Source organism: Halichoeres trimaculatus, unplaced genomic scaffold, assembly GCF_033239565.1.
Source record: "Halichoeres trimaculatus isolate MK-OKI-2021-1 unplaced genomic scaffold, fHalTri1.1 fHalTri1_scaffold_1, whole genome shotgun sequence".
Classification (NCBI taxonomy): domain Eukaryota; kingdom Metazoa; phylum Chordata; class Actinopteri; order Labriformes; family Labridae; genus Halichoeres; species Halichoeres trimaculatus.
Genome location: NW_027437179.1, coordinates 12,206,587 through 12,229,211, shown reverse-complemented (window position 1 = coordinate 12,229,211; position 22,625 = coordinate 12,206,587). Strand labels below are relative to the sequence as shown.

At 39.8% G+C, this 22,625-nt stretch overlaps 1 protein-coding gene across 3 annotated transcripts in view; it reads left to right on the top strand.

Annotated features, from left to right (window-relative positions):
- The window catches only part of fhit (fragile histidine triad diadenosine triphosphatase), a 476,436-nt gene extending 454,062 nt beyond the window's left edge, over positions 1–22,374 (top strand). For all 3 annotated transcript variants that reach the window (XM_074675648.1, XM_074675656.1, XM_074675665.1), the window contains one exon: positions 22,091–22,374. In XM_074675648.1, the coding sequence (XP_074531749.1) occupies positions 22,091–22,198 (108 nt within the window). In that variant the 3' untranslated portion in view covers positions 22,199–22,374. The remainder of the gene's footprint in view (positions 1–22,090) is intronic.
- Positions 22,375–22,625: the final 251 nt, after the last annotated feature.

The window sequence follows — 22,625 nt, the reverse complement described above, 5'->3', positions numbered from 1 at the left end:
AATTGAAAAATCAATGCTTCAATTACAAGAGACTAGAAGTTGTTTGTGCCTATTTTACAAATATCAGCCACCGAGAGTGGCCAACACGTCATCATTACAGACGTATAAAATGAATGACGCAGGCTGTGATCAGGTGTGTCAGATGCTGGAAAAGATAGACACTGAGATCACACGCTGGAGGAGTTTTCACTGAAATATTCTTCTATTTACAGTGAACTTGCACCAATCTAAGATGTATTGAGTACAAGTTGCCCGTTCCCCAATCTTTGCAATAAAATCTTAAAACTCCTCCATAACAGTGGTAGTCATCAGAGGCACAGAAAGATATGAAAGATGTGAAATGTCAGAGGCTGAACCTGGTGTGACTCATCAGCTACATTTAAAGACAAACTGAGACATCAGAGAGGGAAATGGAGGTGCTTGAAAGTTTGATTTCCATTAGTGCTGAAGTTTTCAAAAGTCCGAGTGACAAAGTGAGACTGACATTTCATGATCTTTATTCTGGAGAGTGTTTTTAGGTTTTGTGTTGATTTCACTGACAGCCAAGAAGAGACTAAGCCCTGGTCCAGCTCGATGGGTCAGGGGTTAAAATGATGTCAGGTGCACTGACGGCTCCATTAAATACAGAAAGGACGTTTCTTTTTTTTACAGTCAGGGCTACTGTAGTGTGCATCTATCATCTGTGTTGGCAACTGCATCAGCCTCCTTTGATGGAGGCAGTGCATAAAAATAAACTGTGACTTATTTTTCTTTTTTTTTCTTTTTAAGTTAAAAATTTCAGGCATTTTCACCTTTTAGTAGATGAAACAGCTAAGTAGGATGTTTTGCAGGTTGAAGCTGTTTCAGGCTTTTTGAAATGGCTTCGACAGGCGATAGCTTTGTCACTAGCGCATGTCTCATTCCAAGTGTCAACAAATCCATCTGCAGTGAAATAAATCACAGTGAAAACCAGCACAGGCTGATTATCCTCCATGCTAACAGGCTAACTGCAGTGCTACACATAAAGGTGCCAGCTTGCCCGTCGCCTTTTACAGAGTGCGTCTCAAAGCTCCAAAGTTCCATCCTTCCTTCCTCCACTTGCGTCCTTCACTTGCGTCTTAGTCCCTCCCACCAGAGATGATAGAGAGACGAGAGGAAATGAAGAGAGGAGAGAGGATGGAGGAGATTCGTTTTTAGAGCAATAGGACATGTTTTCCTATGGAGTGTCACATGAAGCAACGTGTTTCATTGATGACGGCATCAGCTGATCACCTCTGGATCATCTGTCAGTCAGCTCTAACAGCTGTCTGTGCGTCTGGGCATGTGCGCTGTAATAACTCTGATCAAACAGAAACAGTAACAGAGATTTGTCTGTTCCTTTAACCTGTTTAACGAACACGTTACCATGAAGAAAACCTGCTCTCTGTTTATTCTGTGTGCTATCCCATGGATCACTTTTCCGGTAAAATGCGTCATTGTTAAATTATTTATGAACTATTTAGCCTTTATCTACAGCCCATCTGATCCTGAACTCTGTGAAGCTTATTAATATAACCCACTTTATTGTGTCTCAGGAAGAAATTATTTATCAGTCAGTTTTCAGCCTTAATTCTCTGTTATATTGATTTGATGATGGGTGTGTTCAGTGTTTTGTGCTTTAAACTCACAGCGAACACTTCATTACCAGATTTATGATCAGTTTCTGAACAATCCTCTGTGCCTGTCCTCAGCTCGTCTTTTCTCTTATTAAACTCTGTTGTGTTTGTGAAATTTCATGTGAAGTCTGAGCTGCTGCAGTGTCCAATCAGAGAGAGATATTTCTTATGGGGGCGTGTCTGTCAGTGAAAAGACTGTTTCCTCAATCATCGCTCCTCCGATCAGTCTCCTCCATCCTCTCTCCTCTCTCCTCTGAGCACAATTATAGCTTTGGGACAGTCTTCAAATGGCAACTAAGAAAGTACTTCCAGTGCCACAGAGGAGATAGGACAGGGGGGGCATGAAAACATTGCTTTGAGACGCAACCACTGTCCTGATGTGATCAATCCACCTGGGTCTTTGGCCTGTGGTGGAAACACAGACGATAATGGACCACTGCTACCATGTAGTTCCTGGGAATGTTTTGCGAAGAACTCAAAGTTCCTGATCCCTCTGGTCCAAAACCCCTTATGTCAGTGATGTGATTGGTGATCATTCTGGGATGTCAAGGACCTCTCTGCCTCAGAAAGTAAGACTCAGCTCCAGACCCCCCTGTGATCCTGAACTGTTTATGAAGTATGGATGAGCTGAATGACCCCTGAAAAACAAAAAGGTCCTGATCTCTTTACGTCCTCAAGGATCTAAAACCACTCTGGTTACTTTGATGTTTTTTCTTTACACTCTTTCTTTTATCCATGTGATCCAATGAATGCATTTTCACATGATAGCGAGATGCACCTTAAAAGCCCTTCTCTAAATCACATGCAAACTGTGGCTTCAGCTCAATGCTTCTGATAAACACAATTTATGTGTTTGTAGCAGATTTCCTCACATCTGTTTCTGACAAATAGGTGCAAAAAGCTTTAATTAATGAAGCCTGGAGTTCTTTAACATCAGTGAAAAGTTTATCAGTGATTGACTTGAAGAAGGGCTCTTTGGATAAAAGCAGGGCCCTCTGGGGAGGTGAAACAATCCGCTGCATTATAGATGTTTGTGTCTTATTGGTGTCAGGATATGGGCTACATGGTTAGGGCTGAAGCTTCATAGCCAGAAGGTCACCAGCTGGGATCTGAGTTTGTGTAAGGTTGGCCTCTCTGTGTGGAGTTTGCATGTTTTCTCTAAGCTCCCTCTGGATACTCCGGCTTCCTTTCACAGTCCAAATACATGCTCATCAGGTCAACTGGTGTTTCTAGTGCGAAAAGTTGTCTGTCTGTGTGTCAGCCCCGTGACTGACTGGCATTCAGCCACCTCTTGGCTGGAGACAGCTGAGGTGGGCTACAGCCACCTGCCTCTCACCTGAACAGAGGTAGAAATGAATGAACAGTGTCAGGGTTATGTCATAATTATGTCATTTGAGAAACATTTTAGCGTGGCTGATAGTAAAAACCAAGTGTTTTATCCTGCCTGCACATTGCTGTCATGATGAATTTTGCTTGAGGCCATGAGGGAATAAAAAGCCTGAAAAAAAAAATAAAAAAAAGCTGAAGTCTTCAGGGAAAGTTTGGTTTATCACAAATACAGAGAAATAAATAAAACTTGTGTTGGACGAGTTAGAATATTGTGTTTTGTATATCATCCAATCACTTACTTTGTAAAAAAAAAAGCCAAGCCAACAGATTTTACAGCTATGACAACTGAACTATACTTGAACTATTACACCTGACGTAAATTTTTCAATATTTTATATTTATTGAAAAACTTTAGAGTGCTTTAAGAGAGGAAACATTTGACAGCATTTTATTTTTCAGCACTATTACACGTCCCTGTAAAAACATCTCTGAGTGAAAAGTAAAAGCAATGTCACCATTACTGCGACTCTCTTCCTCCTCAGTCTTCACACAGCACCGAGCAATAAAAGCTCTGTGAGGACTTTAGAAGTGATCTTGAAATAGTCTCTCTTTACTGTATTTGCCTGTTTATAATCCACGATTCATAACAAGATTACAAGCAGCAAAACTGTTTTTGCTGAATGATATTTCCCAGTATTTGTGGTTGAGTTGTGTTTTCCTGGGAGAATGTGAATCCATTAACAGCATAAAGACCAAAAGTCATTTTGATGACACTATGCCGGCCTGACAAATTTTAGCAGTGAGAAATGAGTTAATGAAGTGAGATCTAACCAAGAAGAGAGTGATAGAGTAGAGTAAAACATGGATTGAGCTGCATCCTGTAAAAAGTTGCCTTGGACACAGAAAATAATGTTAAAACTAGAAAAGCACACAGAGAGTGCAGACCTCCGCCAAGCTTAGTCCTACTTTAATGTTATACTCCCTTTCAGCAGACTGTCTGCTACAGTTTGGTGTTAGTTGCAGGTTTGTACAATAATTTGTTTCCTGACAGTGTTGAAAGTTATGATGAACCAGTACATATTTCATATTCCAGATCTTAGTATCCAGAATATTGTCAGGATCTGGATCTTACTTTTACATCTGTCAGAAATTATGGTGACCTTGTCTTGTATTGTTTTGCAAAGTAATCTGACCATTTATCATGGAGTTATATAAGGTGAAAACGGCCCTATCTCACAATGATAAAGAATCCTTAAAAAAAAACCTGGATCCAGACAGTGATCCAGATCACCTCCAAAATTTAAACACATCTTCCTTATTCCATTTTGAACATTTCCTAAAAAATTCATCAAAATCTGTTAGTTACTTTTTTAGTTATGTTGTTCACAGACAACCAAACAGACAAACTCTCCCAAAAACATCACCTCCTTGGCAGAGATAAAGATCAGGGGCCTCATTGATAAAGCTTACTAATGCACAAAACAGGTCTTGAAAGTGGTGTACACCACTCTTCACACAAAGGTTGTGCTTCATAAAAGTAAACTTGGCAGGAGGATGTGCATACGGGTACATAAACTTTGATTCTTGCACACAAATGTTTTGAAGTTAGAGGAAAGTGGCGACACAGACGGTGAAGTGGTGAATTAAAGCTCGAAATACACACTGATTTCTCGCCATATCAAACTTTACTGACAGATCCACATCATAATAATCATTCAAACCACTGCTTTTATTTAGGTTATAATCCCGTATGTAGTGAACCATTTCCAATAAGTCACTCTAATTATGACCATGCATAAGCATAAAAATAAATGTATAGATAGTAAAAACAAAAAAAGGCCACCACATAAACATTTCAGTTAAAAATTAGACCGACACAGAAACCATAGAGCCACCACTTTTAATTAACATCTGCAAATATGTGCAGTTTTATTAGTTTTATTACAAATACCTGTGTCAAGATGCACAGAGCTGTGGCTTCACACAATTTGCCTCCTCCAGACTCAGCACATCTTCAACAGCTGCACATATTTATTCTGTTAATGATTCAAGTGTGGAGATAAAGTCGAGGCATTTCTGGCATAATCATCAGGCCGATATGTCCTCATATGTCCTCATAACTCTTCACAGAGCAGATGGAGTCTCACACCAAAAAATGTGGCCAGCTATTCAAAGCATTTGTTCGTTGATCAAACCTTGGATTAATAATAATAGAGAGTGATGAAGGCTGCCGATTGATGCGTCCTTTCTTAAAAAAAATACGGGGAAGTCAATGTGGGTCCTGTAAATATGGAAACAGTGCAGATATCCTTGTGCGTAATGAAGAACGGTGGATGTTTTGGCTCAAAGGACAGGATGAATGCAGCAGCGACATTTCTGTTAAGCTTGTGACCCCCTGCTTCAGTAAGCTACTGCTACGTCCATTTTATCCATCACTTTATTCTCAAACTCCTCCATTTCTGGGTCAGAAAGTTTTGTTTCCTTGTCTAAACTTCTAGTTTTCCCTGTGATCCAGCACTGAGAACCTTTGATCTGCCCCCTCATTTGGATTTTCATTCACAAGGTGCTTTGCTTTGACTCTTCATGGTTGATTACGGGCGTGCCAGGGGCAGAATTTACAACTTATCCAAGTGGATCCTGATTTATAAAGGGATGATTAAGTACAAGTGTGCGCATTTGGGGATTTTTGGTGCACGTACATTTTCAGTGCAGATTTTACAGACGTTTGTGAATGAGGTCCCTGCTCTCCATTTGCTTCATGGTGCTCATGGGAAATGGTGTCTTCCACCCTAAAAAATATGATACATTCCCACCAGAGGTTCCATAATTGTCACAATCACTCTGAACCAAGGGTTAACATCCAGTTTAGTAAAAATGAAGCCAACGCTGAAGTGCTAAAAGTTGCTGTTCATCTAACTCGGCGGTTTGGAAGTTATTGGGATTGTCTGATAGTCCATTCAAAGACACAGCTCAGGTCAAATGACTGACAGGTGCCCTGTTGCTGTTTGCAAGAAAACTCACTGCCGGTCATGTCAAATGTGGCTGCGTCCACAGATTGGCTTCATTTCACGGTTTCAGGAACAGATGGGTGGAGTCTTGGAGGGCACATCCTTTTTTATACAGTCTATTCTCTGCACATAAAGTCCTCACAGTTACTCCTGTTCATGAGCACACCTGTGTTTTATTTTTTATCATGATGCTGGTAACCAAAGTGAAGGCATAGATTTATCCTCTAAGAATTTTGTACAAATTTAGGTCAAAACAACATGATTTCTGTTTTACCTGTACCATCATCAGTCCGTTATGAGTCAGCGTGTTGTACAGAGCAAGTTTTCACTTAATGTTAATGTGAATAACTTATCTACAGTAGCTTTAGCGAGTCACATTGCACAGTCACAGAGCTCAGGATTAGCTGATAGGAATTAAAAATAGCCTCTCTGTGCTATAATAATCTGAAATCAAAGCTTAGCCTCAACTTGCAGTAAGTTACTGTGGTAAATTTACTGCTTCTATAATGGAAACAAATGTAAGAAGTTATTTTTATTGGCAGCCGCTGTCTTTGGGAATCATGAAAACACCTGTCAACTTTCAAAGCCAGATGCTCTCGGTCTGCGAGTGCACCATGTCCTTCTGTAACGTATTTAGACAGACCGTCAGTTTATGTTAGGGGAGACGACAGTTTCATCATTAATTGGCAGCATGTTTCACCTTCAGAAAATGCATCTTCAAAGTTCCAAAGCTCACTGCGACGTCAAAGTAATGAGAGCCACTGCGATGGATTATTCAGAGGAACCATCATTACATCAGTGCAGACAGGAGAAGAGCATGCTGCTTAATATAGATTCAACTTTAAGTGAGAAATGATCAGATGAGAGACGAGGGAGTGGGAGATGGACTCAGACGTTTTCATAACTATGCTCAGCTTCAGAGGATGTACAAGAAATGACAAAGACAGTGCTTTTAAGAGCAAAATCCTCTGCAGGCTTTTATACGCTCCAGAAATTCAAAACTATAGAAAATGTCATCAAGATTATTCAGACATCTACACGTGTTGTGCTTTATATTCATCAAAATAACTTTTCCTCACTGTCTGCTGTTTTTAAGTTTAGAAAATGTGGTACAGAAGAAAAAGATCTGCCTCACAGTAAGATTAAGTGTAACCGTATTGTGTACAGGTAATGAAGAATTACAGCAGAAGTACATTGCTTGGATTATTCGATTTTTCACCCTGGTCCCTTTAAAATTCACATTCATCCAAAAGTGATAGATCTTTGATTCTGATAATGGCCAGTGATATTGATGATACAAACAAGCAGGGATTGGACCAAAGTAAGCAGAAATGGGCCAAAATTCAGAATCAATCACATGTAAAGGTAGGGATCATTACAGGATTGTTACAGGATTACAGTTAAACCTGGGGTTTAAATATAGTATCATACTTAAAGCACAGTGTAAATTCCATATCTTTCATTGTCAAAACCCCATGATAATGAATATTAACTCTGAACACAATGTAGGAACTAAATTATAAGCAAGTGCTAATAAATTGTTTTTGGTAAAAAAAAAAAAAAAAGAAAAAAAGACCTTCAAATTAGAGTTAAAATGAGCCACATTCACCTGACAAGTCCAAAAAAAAAAAAAAAAAAAAAATTCAATGTGTTCTGTGAAAGAAAATGTCAATGGTGTAAAAAGACATTAATTTTATTTCAGTATACCTGACAAACAGACTTTCATCAGTCTGATGGCAGTTTTGTCTTTATTTCTTTGAAAGCAATTTAGTCTTTTTCTATTATTATTATTATTATTATTATTATTATTATTATTATTTGGTCCACCAAGGTCTTAAAATCAAGACATTTTCAGGCTTCTACCCTGAAACACAGGACATTATATTTCATCTACTGGGTGTTTCTACAAATCTAGGCATGAATTATGTAGATATAAGTTCAATTGGCTCCAGTTTTGGCTGAACCTTACTTAGGATCTGAGCTGTTGGTTATAACTTTTTTTTCTTCTTCTTTTTTTTAATGCCTCTTGGACTTAAAGTGAGACCCCTTCACCTGACAAGTCCTGAAAAATGTCTTATTTGAATAAAGGATTAGAGGATAAAAATGATGTCTCAGCATCATTTATAAAAAGCACATCAATGGTTAATTCAAACACAAGCATAAAATCAAGTCATTGACCAATTCAGTCCATCAGCTTCTTAATAAAGTGCCATTTCCATGAATAAATTTGGGTAGCACTTTAGATTACAGCCCGCGTCTTACAGTGTAGTTTCCCGTCTCTTACAGTGTAGTTTCCTCAACTGTAGGGGTAACTCTCACACATGTACCTTGACATTTTGCGGTACCTATCGGGTAGTTACGCTCTCGTCTTACAGTGTAGTTTCCCGTCTCTTACAGTGTAGTTTCGTCAACTGTAGGGGTAACTCTCACACATGTACCTTGACATTTTGCGGTACCTATCGGGTAGTTTTGCTCGCGTCTTACAGTGTAAGTCCCGGAGTCTTACAGTGTAGTTTCCCGTGTCTTACCATGAACTTATCAAAACAGTGTAATTTTCCTGGACATATGCTCTAACTATGCAAACCTTGATGTATCACTTCCTCTTAAGAATCAGCATGGATAAAGATTATGTAGACCAATGATAAAGTTAAAAGCTGTAATGTATTGATGAGTATGGGTTTCACATAATAATGATATTCAGACGTATAAAATATCTTTATTTTTTTATACACACAGAGACCCCACATTGTAATTCTCCTTTTAAGTTACTGATCCATTAAGATCACACTTGTCTTTGCTTATTGGCTAACTATCCAGTATTTTCTGTTATAAATTGCCTCTGTTCTTCGTTGATGTGTTGTAAGCATTTTGTATATAATTTTATTCAGGCAACTTGGAGGGCAGACCGGGGTCCTTAGGATTTTGCGTATTTGCGTTCATGCCTTTATGCGGGCAGCCTGGGGTCCTAAAAGTTGTATATCCCGAACGGGGATTCCGCGATTGTTTAAAAGCATCTTCAAAACATCTTATAAGTTATCAGTGATGCATTCTTGAGGAAGTAAGTACTTTAATAGCTTACAAGTTATCTTTAAGGAGTGTTGAGTGGGGAATAAACATTTAGTTTGTTTGATTATGTGGCAGGAATTTTGGCTCTTGTTTCCCTTACGTTGCACTGCTAATGCTAAATAGCTAGTGGGCGCATCATTAACGTCTGGTAGACACTGTCTTTGATTCACCTTCTGTTATTTATTGTTTCAGATACCATACACTGCCAACCCTGTTGAGATGCACTACTGATAAGTGGCTGTTGGACGTTGATGTCACACACATTATTCATCCTCTTCGTTCATTCATTCTCCATGCATCCGGCCGTTGCTGTAATGCTGTTTCTTAAAGGATACATAAAAGACTGAACTGTGAACTGTGTATCTGCCTTTACTCTCTGACCGGAGTATCTGTGTGGATAAAGTGTCCAAGCATTATTCATCATAGAAACACAGATGTCAGTAGCTTCAACAGTTCCACTGCAACAACCCAGCACTTTACCTGTAACTACTGGTCAACACCTGAAACTGGACTAGATTATAAAATGCACACTAGTAGAGGGTAGTTAAACATTAAGTACAGCAAACAAGTGTGCACTTTATAATCCAGCCCGGTTCCAGTTGTTGACCAGTAGTTACAGGTAAAGTAGTGGGTAGTTACACAGTAAGTAAAGCCAACAAGTGTGCACTTTAAAATCCAGCCCGGTTCCAGTTGTTGACCAGTAGTTACAGGTAAAGTAGTGGGTAGTTACACAGTAAGTAAAGCCAACAAGTGTGCACTTTAAAATCCAGCCCGGTTCCAGTTGTTGACCAGTAGTTACAGTAAAGTAGTGGGTAGTTACACAGTAAGTAAAGCCAACAAGTGTGCACTTTATAATCCAGCCCGGTTCCAGTTGTTGACCAGTAGTTACAGGTAAAGTAGTGGGTTGTCGCAGTGGAAGTACTGGACAGTTAGACAGTAAGCAGTGGCAAGTGTTAACTAAATGGCCGGGTTACTTAAAAGGTGAATTACTATGTGGGGTCTCTGTGTGTTTAAAAAAATAAAGTTTTTTTTTTTTTTACATCTGCAAGTCTTATCATTATTGTGTGAAACACATACTCATCAATACATTACAGTGTTTAGGTTCATCATTGGTCTACTTTATTCACCATACTAATTGTTAAGAGGAAGTGGCACATTAACAGCAAAAGCATATGCCCAGGAAAATTACACTGTTTTGACAAGTTCATGGTAAGACACGGGAAACTACACTGTAAGACGAGAGCGTAACTACCCGATAGGTACCGCAAAATGTCAAGGTACATGTGTGAGAGTTACCCCTACAGTTGACGAAACTACACTGTAAGAGACGGGAAACTACACTGTAAGACGAGAGCGTAACTACCCGATAGGTACCGCAAAATGTCAAGGTACATGTGTGAGAGTTACCCCTACAGTTGACGAAACTACACTGTAAGAGACAGGAAACTACACTGTAAGACGAGAGCGTAACTACCCGATAGGTACCGCAAAATGTCAAGGTACATGTGTGAGAGTTACCCCTACAGTTGACGAAACTACACTGTAAGACTCCAGGACTTACACTGTAAGACGAGAGCGTAACTACCCGATAGGTACCGCAAAATGTCAAGGTACATGTGTGAGAGTTACCCCTACAGTTGACGAAACTACACTGTAAGACGCGGGCTGTAATCTAAAGTGCTACCTAAATTTGTTGTTGTTTTGAAAGTTCTGTAGTGCAATTTGACAAACTTTTGCAACTGTGCTGCCAATTCAGCTATTATCTAGTGAAGAGGCTAAAACCCATTTCATATTTTTGTCCGATGTCATCAGTGGATTTTTCCAACTACAAAAGAGAAACAGGAAGTGACTTGAAACAAAGTTGAGACAAAGTATGGAATGAATAAAAGTTATGCAAACTTATTTGCAGACTATTTGGGATTCAGACATCGCCAAAGACACAGAGTACGTCCATGAGGTGAAGGAAGAGACTTTTTTATGTGACTGTACAGTGTGGGTGTCAGTCAGAAAGAATTGTCATCCAGCTAAAATATTTTCACATTTCCTGAGGGTTGCAATCTCTAAATACCAATGTGCACCACCAACAGCTGTGATGTGTTTATTTCCCAAAACGCCTCAGCATGATGTTGATATTCTCGTGACTAATACAGGACCACATTGCAGACTGTGACAAACCAAATTACTCATGCTGGGTTTGATTGACAGGCCGGGGTCTTAACCCAGTCTCGTCTCCTTCAGGCTTCCTCCATCCTGGCTTTCTCCTGCCGGCTCTGTCCATTTGTGTCTGAGTGCATTGACTGCTACCGTACCTATGGAGGCCTTGTTATCTGTTCTGTGGATGTGGATGGCGCCGAGGTCAGGGTGACCTCTCAGTCACCCTGTAGGGTCACTGTTTAATGAAGGCATGTCCTGTCTGACGTATAGGGTCGAGGCCGCTGTGCCGTCCAACACCCAGTCGCCACGGGAGAAAATGGGGTTACCGGAGGTTAATCAAGTGCAATTTCTTTCTCTGTCCTGCCTCATATTTCCTTCTTCACTTTGAGGAGCTTATGCTGAAAGAGCTGTACACTATGTTGCAATATGAGTCTGCAATCCATGTCTCAACAGTTTTCTACTGTTTTTCTTTGTCTGCACAGCCTCAAAATTAACCAGGCTCCATGTATGAAGACTTGGTTTACTCTGACCATGCAATCCACAATAAATTTGATCCTCATGCACGGCTAACTGTAAATACGTCTTTACATAACAACCACACGACTATCTCAAATGAGGTCAATTCGTTAAATGGTTGCCAAGCTGCCATGAATGCATGTATGTCTATTCTCTGCATTCATTATGTCTGTATTTCTGCATGTTTCAATAAAGCTTATGGGTACAGGTCAAACGAAGCAGTATCACCGTAAACCATGGAGCAGAGCTGCTGTTACTAACCGATACGCAGCTTTAGTAAAACACAAAGAAGAAATAACAATGGCATAACGTTTACGATGTATTTAACTGCCTCACCAAACACCACCTCATACAACACTGCCTCCGTTTTTGTCTTTTATGTAAGTGGTGTATTAGCAACACCTCCTCCCAAAGTTGCCATGTTTGTTCTTGAATTTGCTGCTGTCATAAACTTTGACTCTAGGCTGCAGTGGCGTATTCTCCAGGAGGCCAATGGAAGCCATGCTTCCTCTCTTTTTTTAGACTGTAGCTGTGATTTAGTGAAAATACTCCTTTTAACGGATTGATAATTCTTCTGTGTTTCGTCACTGTCATCTCTTCCTTTTTTCTCTCCTCTACTTATTGAACATTTTACGATGTGTAAAACAGCGCCCTCCTAACTGTTATGTGGCGAATGCGTGGTGAAAATATGATATTGAACACTGTTGTCTGCAAGGAGGCCAAGCAGAGTTGGCATCCCTTGGTAGGGAAAAAAAAAGAAAGATTAACCAATCAGAGGAGGCTGCAGTCATGACACTGCTCACCTGTGATTGGCTAAGATTGTGTCAAAGGAAGCCACCCTGTCTTTGGCCTCTAACCAATCAAATCACAGTATCGTCATCATCAAGCCACTGAATGAAATCAGCTAGATTAGCACATTAGCAGTGTGCATGAAGCGGGCAGTTGTACATTTGAGTGAGTGGTTGAGTAAATTAAAAAGATATTTAAGCTAAGTCAAGAGGACAATGTATGCGTGTGAATGAGTGACTGAAGGTGGGCGAGAAAAAGGGCATGTGTCGGTGTTCAAAGTGTTGGTTACATAACAAGCATGTAAAATGAGCGCTCTCTGGGCACTCTCAACAGGTCATTCCTTTACATGAAATAGCAAAATACAAGCTGCAACATAGTCTTTTATGTACCCCACTCCCTAAAAAACATGCAGATTTAGAGGCTTTGTCTCACTTGGCTTCCTCAAAAAAAATCCCCACGCCACGCCACTGCTGGGTGGTAAAGGTGTCTGCTGTGTTTGTAAAGTATGTGAGCAGTGACGGTGACAATCTTTGAAAAGGACGGATACATTTTCGTACATAAAGGGAGGATAAAAGGGCCTCAAAGCTCCTCAAAAATACTGAATCCTGTTTTATAAAATATGCTGATAATATGCCAAGACTATGTAAAGAGAGAAACAATCAGATAATATATTGTCGGAGCATCACAGCTGTAACTTGGTTTGTGTAATGGTCACATCACATGTTGTACGACACTAGTGTGTTAGATATTACAGAAGTTCAGACCAAAGCAAAGTGAGATGTTCACAGACTCTGCATGTCTCATCTCTAAATGTATTTATGTCCAGCTGCTGACTGAGATTATGTCTGCTGGATGCTAAAAGGGTTGTCACTTGCTTCTAAGTGCTTGTGTTCTCAGTATCAGCTGCTCTCTGTTTAACATAATGCTACTTAAAGAGGCCTTCTGCAGAGTGTTTGTACAGCTAAAGTGTACAGCAGCAAGTACACCTGTAGTGCTTTCTCAAAATCTGTGTTCTTTGCCGACTTCATTTTTTTATACGAAACCAAAACATTTGAAAATAATTCAACCCTTTTCAATCTATCCCATTCCTTTTTTTCTTTCAGACCATTTTATCCAACAACTGCAGAAAGGGAAACGCGTGCACTCATATCATGGTCTTTGTGCTGTGTCAGGCCCTCTGCCTTGTAAACTTTGATGATCTGACAATCAGGTGATTCTTGATGGTAGCGGCCACAAAAGCAATTGTTAGTAAAAGTTCAAAGAGATCAGATCATACTTTTCTGTCATGAATAAATAGCATCTTAATTTCATACACTAGAACAAAACAGATAATTTAATTCAGCCACTTTTAAGCTAACATCTTCATTAAAATCATCACAAATATGATAAGAAAGGAGAAACATTTGCAGAAGTAAAACCGTTTTCTACAGAAGAGCACCTCTAAAATGCTAATGTTGATGTTAGTATTCATTTTTACTTAAAAGCAGCGTCATCATGGATGGAATGGTAGTTGTTAGTAATACCATCCAGAGTTGTTTACGTGCAGTTACAGTAGAAATGCTAAAGATGAGATAATGCAAAAAGACCAGAGATAAAGTTATTGCTTAAGAGCACTATTTTTTTTTAACTTATATATCTTATTTTTTTATCATAATTTTATTTAATTTATTACAAAAATGAATATCAATCCAGATACAGCAAAGGTGCAAAAAGACCAAAAAGGTGAATCAATTTCAACAATCTCTATTTTCTGACTGAGCTGAGGTGAGCCAAAGACGCCCTGTTATCAACTCCCAACATAAAACAAACCCAGAGACGCTCTATCAAGTTTCCTGCTAATTAGATTCATGGAAATATGTCTGGCAAAAAGCCTGATTGTCATTGGTAATTACCAGCCCAAGATTAAAAGATTTTTCACTCCCAGCTGCCATCTTTATCTTAGTTTGAGGAGCTTTGAGAGCGAGACAGACAGAGAAAAGGAGGCACGAGGCATCGTGAACCCAGTACACCTCTTTGGCTGGAAATAGACAGAGACACATTTCCTCGTTGAACTGCAGTCTGCTCCAAGGACAGGGATTATTGACACAGCTCCCCTGCACATCTTACTGAGAACCGCCGGAGCTCTTTCTAAATTTGTCAAGAAATTCTGAGGTGGAAAGTGTTCTGAGGTTTAGAAAACAACCAAACTTAACATGTGTTTTCTGCCAAGACAGATGCATAAATGTCAAATGAAATTAATCTGGAAATGGTGCCATTAAGTTGAGTCAGAGGGACAAGAAGGACAGGGCAAGGACAACTCGTAGGATGGTGAGAATGGGACCAACGGCAGTACCCACATTGACCAGCAAGTAAAACAATGTTCACCCAAAAGCATTCTGTTAACAAAATCTTTTCAGCTGACAGAGAGGGGGTATTATGCTTTCTTCTGTAAACACTTAAAACAATGTGAAATGTTCAAACCAGTCATGTGCAGTTTTTTTTATAACAGCTACATATTCATATGAAAAAACCTGAATCGATCTACAAACTACTTAAAACAGTCAGTTTTAAAAACAGCAAGAGATCTTCACAATAGGTGCTGAAATGATGACGTTATCACACAGAGATCTCTAACTGGTTCATGACACGTTGAAAGGGGAGGGGCCTAAAACACTGAGGTCTGCATATTGTCCTGCCTCTGACAGGCATGCAGAGGGCTGGCCAATCGGGGGAAAGAGGTTTGTGGAGCAGGGAGACTTTAAAAAAAAACAGTAGCTAAAAATGAGACAAAAAATTGAGTTTTCTATCACAGTTGTTGGTTTCAATGTTTATTTTTTTATCTATTTTTTTATTTATTTCATTTTTTAATCATCATTATTAAGTGATTTATGTTTGTATGTTTTTATGTTTTGTTTTGTTTTGTTTTGTTTTGTTTTGTTTTTTTTTTTTGGGGGGGGGGGGGGGGGGGGGGGCACTAGGAAAACATTATGTATTGCATCCAGCCCAGGGGGACTGTTTTTGGATCACCCATGAGAGCTATAAAGTGGTCATGAGGGGATGTGCTTGAGCTTGTTGTGACTGGATAAGGGGCTAAAAGTAAATGGTGGAACAATCTTGATTTAAATACTCACAAAAATAGAGAAGAACACAAGATATTCTCTTTGTATCTAATTTGTTCCTTGCCCTGGGTTTAGTCATGCAGAGTTTATGTAAAACATTACAACACCAGTCACATTTACCTACTCATATTAATGGCACTGACATGTTACTGGGAGCAGTTTTGGGTTTAGTGTCCCTTTGTGCCAAGGACACTAAGTTGTGTTGCTGCAGTGGCTCGGATCAAACTACTAACCTTCCAATTGAGAGCGTACTGACTCTACCACAGCCACCTATGTTGTTTTTTTGTTTTGTTTTGTTTTGTTTTGTGACAGATTAGGAGTTTTCTTTACTTCCTTGTCTTTACTTAATAAGAACACCATGCACCAGTCTCAGGGTGGTAGGACTACACCCCTACATGTGGAAAATTAAGCAATAAAACAAAGAAGAAGTCTAGCAGCCTAAAAAAATAGTCCTTTTTAGAAAGAGATTGACCAGCTGAGAACCCATCTCATCAACTCCTGCTGGTACTTTAGTCAATAAGGCGTGACATTTGTGTCAACCTTTATCCTCCCTCTAAAGCAGCTCATTCTGTCCCCTGCTGACACTCTGATGACCTCCATGTTCACCTTGTTGTAGTGCATATATTCACCTCTCTCCCTCAGGGAGCTATCTGCACAGCTTCCTTTTGTTGTGCCTTGAAGGTCAAGGCGCAGACATATGAAGCATCATAGGCATCATGTTGGCCATATGTGCTGTATAATAGGAATATAGAATAAAAAAAAGGTTAGAGTTAATCAGTTTCTCTTGAAGGTTGTTTAGAAACATTGTGCCATTTTGTAAAGGTATAGAGCAGTCACCTGAACCAGCACAGCTGCAAACTACAAATAATCTATTCTGATATTTCTCAAACTCACCGATCATGATTTTGAGAAGAGGCTAAATGCAGGCTTCTAAAAATACTTTATCTTTGTTCAAAGCCAAAATGTTCTGCTCGCATATCTTTCAGAGGAAAAGCAAACATGGAAGGAAGGTTTTCTTCCAAATTTTGGAGGTAGTCTCCAAGAATCCCTGCTTTTCAGGGGCGAGCAATGGAATCTTGAAGGATAATAGTTCAGTCCTAACTGAGGAAATACAGGGGAAAGGGATGAACACTAGATGTCTGATGGATGTGCAGATCATGTCTACATACCATTGTGAGTCCAGGACTGATTCTGATCGTTTACACAATGTTGAAACTAGGTCCTCTACTTGGACATCTAACAATGACCCAACTTAGACGTCAATGAGCAGCTCACTATTTGAATGTCACTTTTTTGCATGTTAAGTGGACGTCTAAGCAGCAGTGAGTGAGCCCACTGCACAAAAAGACGTTCAAAGGATGTCCTTTTAGTGTCATTTTTGGACGTCTAATTTTGGTCTCCTGATGGTGCACACTGTTACTCTAGACGTCTACTAATCCCTTTGTATGTGTTTACCATAGACTGTAAAAAGACGGACGTCATCTTGCTCGACTCGAAGTGAGGTCACCACAAAAACTGCTCCCCCTGGTGGCTGGCTGCAATATGGGTCAAAAAATCCAGCTATCCAGTCATTCCAAATGGGCTGTGGTCAAACTTAAAAAAAAATAATACACCTCTTAGAAATGTTTCTCACGTCTGATTTCTGTGGTGATTTGAAGACATCAATTGGCTGCCTTGTATTCAAGTTCTCTTTTTTTATGGAAGAGTTTCATTTTCAGTAGTTATAAGAGGTTAAAAACAAGGTTTTACGTCAAGTTTAAAGATGCTTGACAGCTGCCGTTCTTGTGTATTTAGTGATCAAGTGATTAGACTCTTGAAAGAAAAAATATATATATCTCTGTCGCCCGGCTCCAGTGTGTGCTGATGGTAAAATGAGCAATTCAGAGAGGAGACGGTTTTTAAGCTAGGCTGTAACTAAGTTAAGTTCTGCTTTGAAAACAACTTTTTTTTGGCTTGGTGTGTATGTGACTTCCGCTACTTCAAGCAGTCTCAAGTAGACACTCGGCAGCAGCAGATTTTAGCACATCCACATTGTCTCATATTCTTAGACCTAAGGTTGTTGCTTGGTTTACAGTTACAATCTGCAATTGAGAAAGTCAAATGAAGCTATAGGAAAGTGAAAATGGACTCCAGTCCTGTACAGAAACTAGTATAAAAACAACAACAATAAAATGGCCACAATGATAGCAACCGCTTCAATAGCCCAAGTGATAAGGACACAGTTTATGAAATGAAATGATACTGGTTTAAGACCTGGTATGGAGAAAGATTTTACTTGTTTTTTTAACCCCTTTTACAGAGGTGGATGTTCAGTGAACATTGAGAATTTCCATCCATCATTTCAGTGACGACAGGACTCATGGGTAGGATCTTGACTCATCGCTGAACATAACGTTGTCCACATATTCTGGTTCCACTGCATGCGTTGATGACACAAACTGGTAGATCAGATATCAATGAGACAACTGATTGTCAGCCTCTGGGGGTTTGTGAAGCTCAAAAGTCTACAGTAACAGCAGTTACAGTAGATTTATTACTAAGAAGCATTGTAACAACAAAGAAATAATCTACCAAACACACATTCCCTTACTTTTTGTGCTACTGCATGTTAACTTTATACCAGAGATTAAATGGTATTGAGGGAAATATAAGCTTATAATCTTACATGAAATGAATTAAAACAGCTTTTGGAAGATATGTCAGTTTGTTAAATAAAGTCACATAATGATGCTATGATGACTAAATTTAACTGTTTTAAACATAACCCCTCTGTTTTTTCCTAACATTGTACATTTAAATAACTGATAATAAAATTAAATGGAATTGTTCAATGTTTAAAAATATAAATAAGAAAAGAAAAAATCATCTGCTGCTCAGACTTCATTTAAGCCCATTAGACTAATTTGAATTTGAATTAATACTTTAAAAACTGAGCTGCTGAAGTAAATTATTGTATTTCCACTATTTAGATTGACTTGTAATTGTGTGGGAAAACAAATAAAAGCTTGAATGGCCCAGAATGTAATGAGCATTGAGTGACACAGCGGTGTCATTACAGCGGCCCTCTCCCCTCTGTGTTGGCTTTAGCCGGCATTAGATGAAGACACACACACAACATTAGTATTCATGGACATGTTCATCACTGACAGAGCGAGCAGGGTCTCTGTGTCCACACTGGCAGCTCTGCTACTGAGAAGAGGAGCTTTACTAAAGAGGTTTAACACAGCTCAACAGGGAGGCACACAGTACACACACACACATACACACACCAGCAAATGTTTGGACATACACTCAGCTAGTAGAGCTTTCTCTTGAGTCCAAGCCGCAAGACTTGTGTTCTTTTATCACAATTCCCCTCTGTCCATTGCATCATCTCTTCTAATATGGCCTAAAAATGTGACTTTTAAAAACGGGGAAGCTTTTTTCAAACACCCAATGATACAAAAAGCCAATTGCTGTTTTCAAAATAAAAGCTTGACTTGTTCAATTCTTCTTTTACTTCATTTCAAGAAAAGGTCATCACATTTTATGTTGTTCTTGACTTTGTCTTGTTTGCTGTGCATGATACATAGGTTCAGATTTTCCAAAAGCATAAAATGGAAAATCTGAACCTATGTATCATGCACAGCAAACAAGTTTGAAGTTTGACTTTTTGTAGTTTTTTTAAAGGTAGGGTCTGCAGGATTTTTTGTTGCTTGCTAGTAAACGCAACATTGAAACCAGGCTCCTCCTCCTTGGATCAGTGCCAGCGGCAGCACAAACCCACAGCCGCTGATGAAGTTACGTAAACACACTCACACTAGCCCAGCAACCACCTGCAGCCTCTCGTTTCTAGGTGGGAGAGACTTGAGAGTCATGCACCTGACTTGTCATGCTAGCACAAGCTAATCATGGGTTTTTGACACATACCTGCTCAGTAGAAAGCCAGCTTGTGCCGCTCTTTGTCCCATGCTGCTCTCCAGTGAAAGTCGAACCAAGCTTCACTCTCAATTAGTCCAAAGCTTTATTTGTTTAGTGTTACATTTACTTTGATAGTGTTTTTCTTTTTTGTGCTACATCCACTACCCGAGCTTCTTCCTCTCGCTAATCAACACGCAAACTGACTTGTGCACTGGGCGCGCTGTGATTGGCTGAAGTAACCAAGTCCAATCTCTGCCCAGAAATGTCCCAAAACAACCAAAACATTAACATACAGGCAGAGGAGGGGGTTGAGGCAGATGTAGATACTGACACACATGAGGCCCATAGGAGAGAACAACTGAACATGATTATTTCTGTAAAAGTTGACATTTTTTTAGGACAATCTTGCCCACCCTACTTTTAAGTTGCAGCTAATTTTATAGAATTCAAATTATTTCAGCTGTCGCATCATGGGCTGCACGATGGTGCAACGGTTAGCGCTGCAGCTTCACAGCAAGAAGGTCACAAGCTCAAATCCCCACCTGGACCGGTGGGTCTTTCTGTGTGGAGTTTGCATGATTTCCCTGTGCATGTGTGTGTTCTCTCTGGGTACTCCGGCTTCCTCCCACAGTCTTAAAACATGCTCATCAGGTTAATTCGTCACTCAAAATTGTTTGTAAGTGCGAGTGTGTGAGTGAATGGTTGTCTGTCTCTATGTGTCAGCCCTGTGATTGACTGGCGACCAGTCCAGGGTGTACCCTGCCTCTCGCCCAATGATTGCTGGGATAGGCTCCAATCACCATGACCCTGAACAGGATAAGTGGTATAGAAAATGAATGAAGGTAGCCTTTGTGTATAAGGGCTTTAAAACCTTCATGAAAGATCAGCCTGCACTTACGAGAGATCATCAAGAGGAACTGAGAAAAAAAACACAGGAAGACTGTGTTTCTAACGTAAAATCAGTAAAATTCCCAAGTTAATTCAGCGGGAGCAATTCTCTCTAACACAACCTGAAGTGTCTGATTTTAGAATTCAATATCAGAGCATCATAGGTCACTGACTAAGCAGCTGCTTTGTCAAACAGGTTGTGACTTCTTGTTGATCATGTAGGACAGCTGATGAGCAACCACCAAGACATCTGGAGTCAAAGCCCTTTGATTTGTGTGTTTGTGTTGAGGTTTAGGATAATGCTTTCCTACAAATTGACCACGTCCATAGAATTGGTGAGGGTGTCTCGACCACAGCTTGCCCACCATAACTCTTGCGCTACATTTCATCACCACTGGGATCAAAGCATTGGGTCTGGAATCAGTCTAACCCCCAGGACATGGGGGACAGGCAGGAGCACTAGGCATCTTAATCAATCTGTGCATATTTTATCACAAATGAAAAAACACCATTTGGTCCAGTGGCCCTGCTTTCAGTCTCATTAAAAAAAAAAAATCTTTAAAATGAAAGTGAAATGTAGTTTCCCCCCCTTTATTAGGAAGTGTCAAGAAATATTGTACAGTGGTCATCAAGGGCAGACGATCTATGATGGTTCTTTCAGGAACACAAGCTTAAAACTCAGAGAGGTAGATTTTTACAAACAGGCGTGAAGGCCCAGTTTCCTGTATATGCTTTTTTTTTTCTTTAATTATTATTCTTAAAGGGAGTATTATGCCTCATGGAACCCGTGCTAGCCAATCAGAATCAATCTCTGTCATTCAGCTGTGACGTTTGAGAACCAAAGTCTCCGATTCCCAGCATCTACACAAAACCATGAAACCAGAGTTTTCAGAAAACATTGTTTTTGGTGACCTAAAACTGCAGTTTCCCATAAACCTGACCATGTGTGGGCATGGCCGAAGACTTCCTGCATCACAAACCCCCTTCACTCTGATTGACCCTCTGGAGGGTTGTTAGGGTTACGTTTTTTGGGCAGCCCTCGGTGTTTGAGGCCCACCTCACCAATGTGTAATGAAGTAGGAGATTCTCATGTGATGATCTCATTTTACCAGGTCTTGTGACATCTCAGTGATCTTTCATTGGCATAACTGTTTCAACCTTTTTTACCACTTAAAAAATGTGATTACTTCACATTCCCAAATGGCTCGTCTATGAAGGAGATCCTGAAGATTTTTGTTGTTTCCAAAGGATAACATGCAAATCTTGTGAATATGCTGTGAAGTGTAGGGATTTTGATGCTAGAAATGCGTGTGCACAACAACACTTTTCCCTTAAAGGTATGCCATATCTCACATTATTTTTTTTGTTTAAGAACATATCGATGTACACAGTTAAATAAAACATCTGGATTCCCAGAAAATGTGTGAAAGAGGTAAACCAACATTAAAGACCGACACAGAGCAGCTCAGTGGTGTCTGTGCCACATTCACGGCAGGGCCAGAGTTCTCATGGTGGCTTTGCTTTACACTCCACTACCTTCAATAACATAACAGGGGGCTTTAATTCAATCCTGATCCATTTAGACTCTGTGGACTTTTTTCCCACAGTTTAAGGCCGGGCTCATGACAATGAACACTTACCACGGGGGCATTTTCTTTCTGACATTTCACTGTTAAACTGTTTTTTTTTTTCTTTTTCTTTTTCACAGCTGCAGAAGCACGACAGAGAAGATGAAGATGTTCCCACCAAGTGGAGATCAGAGGAGGAGATGGCAGCAGAAGCTTCCGACCTGAGGAAGCAGCTGGAGGAGCCCTAGATGTTGAGGGAAAAAAAGGGTAAAAGTAGTCAGCTCGTGACTGAAACGAGAGCTTAGGAGAGAGACATGAAAATGTTGTTTCTTTTTTATATTTGTTCTGTGTCCAAATTCATTTTAGAAAATGCTTCAGTGCTTTGACAAGGCAGGTTTAGCATCATCTGGAGGACAACATGACACTTGACATCATTGTTGCTCATGTGTTAATCTGGATTCTGTCCTTTTGGTTTTGGATTTGATGTATTTGTTTACATAGAATAAACATTAAGAAAACCCTGTCTGTAGTGTGCAATGCTTGGAGAAAGAAAAAAATGAGACCAAGCTCTAAGTGGTGCTTTAACCCTTAAAAATATGAGGTTAATCTTTAAAAATGACATTGTAATGCAAGTCAACTTTACAGTTAGGTTTGCCCTTCCCTCCTATTCCCGCG